A 10,213-nucleotide genomic window follows, 5' to 3' on the forward strand; every position below is an offset into this window, starting at 1 on the left:
AACCATATTAAAATATACTACACCAAAAGAATAAACATAAAGCGCATCTACTAATCTCTCAAATTTGCTAGGATAATAGCATAAGAAAATTTTGTTGAGAATAAAACCATTCCACCCACAATGGGTCGTCACTTAATGTTCATCTAATGTTTTCAAAATATGACTGACTTGTGAGTTGAGTGTCCCCAAGGTGTTGATTTCTACTAGTCTAATTGGTAAACTCTTACATATATTTACATTTAACTATTTACAGAAATATTTGGTCAGTGTTTCCTTAACAAACTTCCATCAATGGCACAGTGTCCTTATTTAACTTATATTAAATTAACGTGTGAAATGTACTCATTCTACTCTCTTCAAAATTTTAAACCACTCATTCATTAATTGTCTAAATCTGCTTAATCTCACTTTACTTAAGATGAAAAGATTCAGTCATTCCTCCTATCTGTTTATCCACACTGTTGGGATTATTCTGCTGACTTTGGACTGGATTTTCTCTATTGCTTTTATGTGCTTCTTGTAAAATGGAGATAAAATGCTACATATGTAGCTTCACAAGTGCAATTAAGTATAATCTTTTGAGTTCTACTCTATATAGAATGTTACATAATCTAACATCCTATTAGCCTATGCTTCTACTCAATGCCAGTCTATGGGCAATGATGAGTTCAATACGCCTTCCAAGTTTATTCCCGAAAGCATACTTACTAGCTTCACACCCTTTAATGTTAAATTATATTACTTCTTTTTATGGGTAATGATTTACCATTATTAACATTACATGTTATTTGCCACATATTTTCCTAAAAGTAAATTATATTTGGCTCCTTCTATGTTTTTACTGTCACTATGATTTTTGCTAATCTATCTAGTTTAGTCTCTTCTCCCAATTTAACAGATTTCTTGCTCTATACAAAGAAAAGGCAAGCAAAATGACACCTTTTATTGACTAACTAAAAAGATTACAATATGCAAGCTTTTGAGGCAACTCAGGCCCCTTCTTCAGGAAAGATGTAATACAGAAACTGGAGTTTCCTATGTTTATATACACACTCTAGGACAAGAAACAACATTGGTAAATCTTTAAATGAGAAATTTTAGTTAGCAACTAAAAAAGATAGTAAGTAGCTTTCCTCTTGACATCAGGGATCATGTAAACAGTTTAATTCCTGAGAACCCCAAAATGGGTTACTTCTACATGCTTCCTAAAATCCACAAAGAAGTGAACCCAGGAAGGCCTATAATCTCAGGAATTGGCTCCCTTACAGAAAATATTTCAGGTTGGGTGGAGCACATCCTTAAACCTCTCACCCATAATACAACCAGCTACATCCAGGACACCACTGACTTCTTAAAAAAAACTGCCTGCTTTAGGCCCCTTACCTGAGGGAACCTTACTGGCCACAATGGATGTTGAGGCACTTTACACAAACATCCCCCATGATGATGGCATATTGGCATGTGAAATGTACCTCAAACAACATGATTTACCCACAAAGTCAGTAATAGAAATGATAAAATTCACTCTCACACATAATCTATTCTCTTTTGGACAAGATTGCTACTTGCAACAAATGGGGGCTGCAATGGGCTGTCGGTTTGCACCTCACTATGCAAACCTATTTATGGCAAAATTGGAGGAAGATTTCATGTCAATGTGCATCGTAAAACCAATGTTGTATCTCCGTTACATAGATGACATCTTCATAATCTGGACTGCCAGTGAGAAGGACCTCCTCCATTTTCATAATGAATATAACTCTTTTCACCCCAACATAAAGCTGAAGCTGAATTACTCAAAAACAGAAGTCAGCTTCCTTGACACCACTGTTCAACTGAAAGACAACACCCTTGTAACTTCTGTTTTTTACAAACCGACAGACAGACGGACCTACCTGAAAAGTGATAGATTCCACCCCAAGCATATAAGGCACTCCATTATTTTCAGCCAAGCAATACAGTACAATCGTATTTGCTCAGACCCGACAGACCGGGATCAACAACTGCAGGAGCTCAGACAAGATTTCATCAGACAAGGTTACACTCCCAAAACAACAGACATTCAAATAAGAAGAGCTACTGCCATACCCAGAGACAACCTTCTGGAATATAAAAACAAAGACAACAAGAACCGCATCCCCCTTGTTGTCACCTACAACCCACATCTTGAAACACTTCGAAAAATTATAAAAGAACTTCAGCCAATACTAAACAATGACCAAACACTGAAAAATGTATTTCCTGAACCTCCCCTCCTGGCATACAGACAACCACCAAAACTTCAACAACTAATTGTCCAAAGCTCCCTAAGTGAACCAACAGAAAATGGCACATCTCCATGCCTACAGAAAAGATGCAAAACGTGTGCCCACATTTATGATACAGACCGTATAGTTATACCACACTGCCGACTTGAACATCACATAAAGGGATCATTTTCCTGCAGATCATCTAATGTAGTCTACCTAATTTTCTGCATGAAATGTCCTGACACTGCACTCTATGTGGGAGAAACTGGACAAACACTCCGCCAGAGAATGAATTTACACAGGTTCCACATTAAACATGGCAACACAGATGTTCCTGTAGTGGCCCACTTCAACAGCCATGGACACTGTGAGAGGGACTTTAAAGTCACAGTGCTTATGGGCAACTTCAAAACACAGCAAGAGAGAAAAGAATGGGAAGTTAAACTCATGCTAAAATTTAAAACATTACAACATGGGTTGAATAGAGACGAGAGTTTTATGGCCAGATATGAGGATTGTTTACATCTCTCAGAATGACAGACAACCTGTCATTACAAACTTCAAAAGACTTTGTTGGACAGTTATCTTATCCAGAGATCTTGACAATACATTGTTCTTTTCTCTCTTGTTAAATTAACCCTAGCCTGAATGAATCTATTAATTTTTTACATTTAAAATTTCTCATTTAAAGATTTACCAATGTTGTTTCTTGTCCTAGAGTGTGTATATAAACATAGGGAACTCCAGTTTCTGTATTACATCTTGCCTGAAGAAGGGGCCTGAGTTGCCTTGAAAGCTTGCATATTGTAATCTTTTAAGTTAGTCAATAAAAGGTGTCATTTTGCTTGGCTTTTCTCTACATTCATAATGGCTAACACGGTACAACACCCTAGTACTACTTGATCTATACAATGATGATTTCGTGGCCACTGGTTAATTCTGAGGGAAACTGCTCACTGTGTCCTGGATCCCAAGCTGGTGTAATTTTGCTATCTTCTCATAGGATACCATATAATTTCTGTTATTTTATAATATCGGTCGTATAAATCAAATACGGAAAACTCATGCTATTGGTCCAAGAGATTATGATATGCTAACGCCCACCTGAGAGAGTAGCCACGGAGTACACTGCCTTTTTTTTCCTATGTATTGTGCCTATGTGACCACACAGTAATACCCGAACTATTCCGAAGCGACGTTTGCACTGTTTTGTGTTTTTTGTATTTCATACCCTCATACACCTTTATCATGAGAGCATCCCTTATCTACAATGGAGAGTTCGATCAGAAGAAAATATGAAGCTGGTTTTAAATTAAAAGTCGTTGAAGTGGCAAAAGAAATTGGTAACTGCGCTGCTGCAGCAAAATTTGATGTGTCTGATAAACTGGTGCGAGATTGGAGGAAGCAAGAAGATGTGAAAAAAAAAACGACGTGTCGTATTTTTGAACAGGCGTATAAGTTGGGGTCTGATTTTCTGATCAATTTTTCGGGTTTCAAGACCCGACTTATACTTGAGTATGTACGGTAACTCCTTATAAAAGAACCTTCTGTTTATCAGGTAGTCTATACCTCCATTCTCATCAAATGGGCTTTGGATAAGTAATTGGAAAAAAATAGTTGTAAGTAGAAAACTGATTGAAAAGTTGCCCTTGCTTAGGGTTCACTATTCATGAAAGATTAAAAGTTAGAGAGCTCAATAAAATAACACACCCTTGGAATAGAACCTGCTCCTTCACAAACTGGCCAGAAAATCTGGTTTGGGCTAATAATATAGCGAATGATCCATTGTGCACCTCTAACTGGGTAAAACCACTGGGAAGTGCCAGGGACAAATGAAAGTGATAACAAAAGAACAGCATGCCTATGTTAGGGAGTTCCCTGAAGTAACTGAACACTTGTCATAAGAGTAGGGTGTCCTGCTCAACATGTTGCTACTGTGATTCTCACTAGGACAGCCACATCTCACTTACAAGAAACTTTCAACTTCTTATGCTTTAAGTGTATTAATTACTTTGAATTCAAACACATAAAATTGAAAAGATTAAACACCATCCAGCTCTAATGTTATGTTCAAACATTGCTGTTGCAGAGGTGCAAAAAAAATGAAAGGCTGTAAAAAGGGCTACTGGTCCCTTTACTGTCAAGACCTGGTACACCATAAAAGAATCTTCCATATACTGTATATACAATGTTAGGGGTTGACCTTGGTCTTAATCAAAAGCCTATGCCGCAATCTGTGTAATGTGACCCATGAATCGGTCGTGTGGGCCAACTTGGCCACAAACTTGGGCTTTAGGCCTTTCTCACGGCAAGCAACTGGAAAATAACAGCAGTGTGGACACGCAGCATTGCTGACTGAAAAAGAACTATGGTGAGCTCTGCTGAGAGCAAGGCTTATTGCAGAAGACAAATAACCATTTTCATCACAAGCACCAGTCATAAACTCTGAGCACAATATAAAGTCATAAATGACTCAACAATTGAAGGTGTGGATTTCCTTCACCATTTTATTAAGCTTCAGGTCCTTTACATGGTGAGCGGAGATGCAGTGCAACATGTCTTATGAAAAAAGAACAGCTGCAAGCACAAGCCCAGCAGCGACACTGGATGGCAGTCAAGGACATGGCAACAACCACGATAGAGTTACATGGGGTGCTGTGTTTCATATGTGGTGCTTCTTTAAAGACCAGAGGTTTGACTGTTACTATGATGTAAATAAAACCATAACATTCTTGAACCTACTTAATCCAAATTAGGGTTATGGGAGCTAGAGCCTACACCAGCAACACTGATGCAAGGTTGGAAATAGTCCTGGATAATGCACCAGTCCAAGACATGGCCAACTTGCATATGCACACACATATCCACCATCACACGGGGTTAATTTGGAGTCATCAATTAACTTGAAATACATGACTTTAGAGACATGGAGTAAAACCCATGTGGACTCGAGGAGAACATGCAACCTCCACATGAACAGGAACAAGGAAAAAGGTTTGAACCAAGGACCTTGAATCAGTGAAACATCAGTTCGAACCACTGCAATACTCTGTAATCCTTAAGAAAAAACAAATTATTTATTGATGATAGATTGCTGTTTTACTAATTGGGTGTCAGATGTTTAGACAACATTTTCAGTAAGCAAAATTATTGTTGAAATCCAGCTAGAATCTCAATTAAACCAATTTAAGATGTAGTTTGCTGTGTAGTCAATTACATCATTAACATCCATCCATCCATCCATCCATTATCCAACCCGCTATATCCTAACTACAGGGTCATGGGGGTCTGCTGGAGCCAATCCCAGCCAACACAGGGCGCAAGGCAGGAAACAAACCCCGGGCAGGGCACCAGCCCACTGCAGCATCATTAACATGCATTCCAATATAATCAAAATAAAGCATAAGGACTGTTCAAACAAACAGGATAAACACCTGCACAGTAGGTTGCAACCCTGGAAAATCCTGAAAGAAACTACACCAAGGTTTAGGAACAAATATAAGAGTGCTTTCAACAAAAATAGTAACTGACACAATGACGTCAATGCATAACCTATGCACAGTATGTTTGTCTGTCAACAAAGCGAAGACTCCTACTATCAGTCTCTATGTCTCCTGACTTTCCACTGCCCCAAATCTCACACTGATCGCATGTGACACCAAAAAAATATTGTCTATGCATATACTGCACATAACTGGAAAATCTGCAGTTTATCCAGTAAGGATATAACAAACAGTCATGTATACAGCATATCAGCACAATTCAAGTAGATCTTGAACCATTATATACCTATGCACTATCATTCATTTTTTTTATTGCTCAGCCTTTTGTGTTTCCTGGCAGAAGTACTTCAACAAAAATATATGATTACGTGACTGAAAGGTGGCAAAACCATAAGATAATCAGGTACACTAACAAAGGGGCCCACAGTTAGGTTATCTTCCACTCTTGTGGGTGACAGGAGACTGGTCTTGTGTTATTAAAGTATTTCATGAGTGAGGCTTTTAAAGACCAACATGACAAACACAGGTAAAAGGAAAAGACTAATGCCAAAATGAAACTTTGCAAATAAAATTAAAAAAAAAAAACTGAAGGCACTTCCAGTATAAGGAATTAAAATGGTTTCAGTATATAGAAAGAGAAAGAGAAGACTAAATCAGGATTTAACAGGATAAAGAGAAAAGGCAGACAGAGTACAAGAAAGAAAATGTTTAAAAAAGCTGTACAAATGACTAATCTATATACTGTGAGCAGTCAAGGCCACCCCATGCTTTGCTACAGTATCATTACTTTTTTCAGTAATTCTCATTAGTAAACCCTAAAGCGTAAAAATAATTTGATATAAAGAATCTGTGGATGTACTTGATAAACTGTCTCCCATAACAGCAATTGTTCTAAAATATGATTTTCACTTCACTTTCAGGCAGAAAGCAATAAATGAAACAGAGTTGCGACTAGGATCAAAAAGGACATTGTCATTTTTTTTCCTTTAAGGAATAAAACAAATGTGTTTTTCACTTTAACCATCTCTGTTAACTGCTAAGTCAGACTATCATTTATCTGTGATAGTTTTACATAAAATATATCTTTAACAGTCTTTTTTTAAACTGCTACAGCCTCACTATGATTGAAAGCTACAACTACAATATGATATTTCTTACTCCAGTCAGGAAATAGTGTGCTTGCCTTAGGGCAGCATGCCTTCTTACTGGAGCGACTCCATTTATTTCTGCTTGTGCAGTAATTGTTGGCCAGTCCACACATATTGGATTTTACAGAAAATATCTCTTCAAATCTATCCCAAAAGTATTCAGTATCAAACTTTCAAGGCATGAGCAAATGGTGAATTTGGAGCTGAACCAGATAGTCTCTAAAATAGCTCAGTTATATCTAATTCCAGCGTAGGGTCCCAGTTCTGCCATCATTTTTTCAATAACAGGTCTACACTTGTCATGTACACAGTACTGAAATGTAAATATAGCTGCTGAAAGGATGAAGAAAACACTTAAGCTTATCTTGTTTTATATCTTAATCTAGTTTGTATAGTTCAATTGAAGACTTCATTTTATCTCAAACAATTGCCTTGCATGTCTAGTTAATTAACTAATTTTTGAGAAACCCATGCTATTATGGACAAAGTATTTAAATGGAAATAAACATATCAGGCTAACTAGAATAGGCCTAGGATTTCAGAAAAAAATCATTCAACAAAAATGTATTGTAAAATTCACTATAAAGCAATCATTTATTGCATTCATGTGCAAAAAAATACAAGAAGACTGAATTAGAAACATGGTGTGTGCTGACATATCAGGCTACGCAAGAAATTAAAGAAAATAGAAATAATGACTAAAACTTGGGATGAATAAATAAGACATGAATTAATCGATGGAAGTACATGAAATCTGAATGTTATTTTACTGCGCATAACAGTTGAATAGGACAGAACTGAGTCCAAACATAAAAGAACATTTTGAATAGGATATATTTGTGACAAATATTTTCACTTTTGCTTTATTGGGGGGTTGCATATTGGCACAGTTAGGGCAAATGAATCCTTTTTCAGGAGGTCTCTGGTGTCTATCACAATCCAGAGAAATAATATTACAGTGATTAAAAACAGTAAATGATTGTTGATTTTTATTTTTATATAAAGTTACAAAAAGCTTTCACTCTCTCCTTATGGTTCACTGTATATAAGCACCTTTGATATATTTTTATTGACTTAAATGATTGCTTTTAGTATGGTTTATTAAAAATTATGTATTTTTATGTTGCATTGGCAAAACATTAAAATAAATAAACGAAGCATAAGGTAAAACTACATTGCTTTTATATATAGCATTTCTACTATTGAGCATATTGGTGAGAATTACAAAAGAGCATCCTCCAAATGAAGGCACCCTAAAAAAGTTACATAATGGAAGGATATTTTATACACACACCCATATACACCCCTATATATTATATATATATACATATATAGATAGATAGATAGATAGATAGATAGATAGATAGATAGATAGATAGATAGATAGATAGATAGATAGATAGATAGATAGATACTTTATTAATCCCCAAGGGGTAATTCACATACTCCAGCAGCAGCATACTGATAAAAAAAAAGCAATATTAAATTAAAGAGTGATAAAAATGCAATTAAAGAGTGAAAAAAATGCAGTAAAAGAGTGATAAAAATGCAGATATATCCATATATAATACATATATAAATACACACATATATACATATACATAAATATGTATATATACATATATACATATAAACATACACAGCTTGACAAACTTCAACTTTATTTTTGGTATTTGGTATCTCATCTCTTTTGATAATGTATGAATAAGGAATGTTCTTTGCAATAAACTCAGTCCGTTTATAACACTACATGACAACTCCTCAAAATATATATCTAAAAAATTCGTATTACAGTTGTACTCACATGTTTCCTAACAAATATAAAATACAACAAATTACTGGTGTCAACGTAACCTATAAAGCTCATTTGATCAGCTAGGAGCAAGTAGTTTCAATATCATAGCTTCATATTTTTAAAAAGTCGTCAGTATCTCCAACTAAGTCTCAAGTTTCATTCCAGATTTTCTCTTTCAAAAAATATCACATTTACATGTACATTTTTCTTTGTCATTCAAACACGCACGCAAGACAAAACACATTTTGTAAAACTGAATTACTGTACTTCTATTTTGAAAATCATACTTCTACAAAGCTCTCTGTCCATGGTGCTGATTGCAAAGTGACCTCCCGCATCTCCTTCGATTTATCGCGAACAAACTCATGGAAAACGTGTACTTTGCTGACAGAAACACAAACATTAGATAAAAGACATCTGCTCAACTAACCTCTATTTATTTACTTATTTTAATGCAATATACGGCATGAACATTGTTTACAGCATTCTACGAAATGCACATCGTCCTGTAATGCTTACAGATTTTTTGAAATCGCTTTCACAAAACCTACCATGAGCAAGATGAAATAATTAGTACATAAAAAAACTTCGGAGACTTCTAATACACGATGCCAGTTCCTCATACAGGAACGTCCGTGCACTGCACAGTATTTGTAAGTAGGTTAAAATGTATTCATCCATCCTTTAGCAACTCTAATGGAGTGCAGAAAACTTAACGTGTATTTTATCAGGCGTTTAATCAAACAGCAACCAAAATCAATGAATTTTCATTTCGCAGTTCAGAATAGATTTTACCGCAAGAACACTTTTATAATTTCTGAAAAACCGCAGGGAACAAACTCGATCCATGCTGCATTCACGACAGAAAAGTATTTTAAAATGTTTCATAATAAGAAATGGCCAGTACTTACGTGTGCCGTCAAAACGCGTTGCTATGGTGTCCAAAAAGGTGTTCTGAGGCGCTAGTAATCCTTTCATAACAGGCATGTTTCCCAAGAGATGCGGAATTCCCCATCAAAAGTCCAGAAGCGGTTAAACGGGAGACATGTTCTTACTGCTCTGATACAGCTGCCGTATCCAAGAGTTCAGCATCTCTTTCCTACCGACTCTCTTCAGCGGCTGTAAGGCTAGAGATGTGCGCACACAGGTTCTTTGTTCCGATAGGCTGATAAGATACCAGGAAAAGTAGCACAAGGACGACGCCCGCAGGTGTAAACCAGGTAGCTGGTTCGATCGACTAAAAAAAAAAAAAAAAACTAATTAACGTTAGTGATAAAGTATCGTTTACTCTCAGAAACAACGTCTGAAATGCACACGCGAATCTTAAATTCGTGCTTAGCACTTACAATATTAAAACTTATACTCACACAAAAACGAAGTGCAATCATAAAAGTATTAAATACTGTTCCATAATTACCATTTATACTTTGATATTACTAGTTTGTATGTATTTTTTATGTATACACGTGGTACACAGCTACTTTCTCTTAAGTACCTACACACGTTGCCTTAGAAAGA

The 10,213-nt window shown here is 36.1% G+C and overlaps 1 protein-coding gene across 1 annotated transcript in view; it reads right to left on the minus strand.

Annotated features, from left to right (window-relative positions):
* The window catches only part of kcnh8 (potassium voltage-gated channel, subfamily H (eag-related), member 8), a 278,164-nt gene extending 268,411 nt beyond the window's left edge, over nucleotides 1-9,753 (minus strand). The window contains exon 1 of the mRNA XM_051936034.1: nucleotides 9,607-9,753. Coding sequence (XP_051791994.1) covers nucleotides 9,607-9,682 — 76 coding nt within the window. The 5' untranslated portion in view covers nucleotides 9,683-9,753. The remainder of the gene's footprint in view (nucleotides 1-9,606) is intronic.
* Nucleotides 9,754-10,213: the final 460 nt, after the last annotated feature.

The sequence above is a fragment of the Erpetoichthys calabaricus genome, chromosome 13, assembly GCF_900747795.2.
Source record: "Erpetoichthys calabaricus chromosome 13, fErpCal1.3, whole genome shotgun sequence".
NCBI classification, from domain to species: Eukaryota; Metazoa; Chordata; class Cladistia; order Polypteriformes; family Polypteridae; genus Erpetoichthys; species Erpetoichthys calabaricus.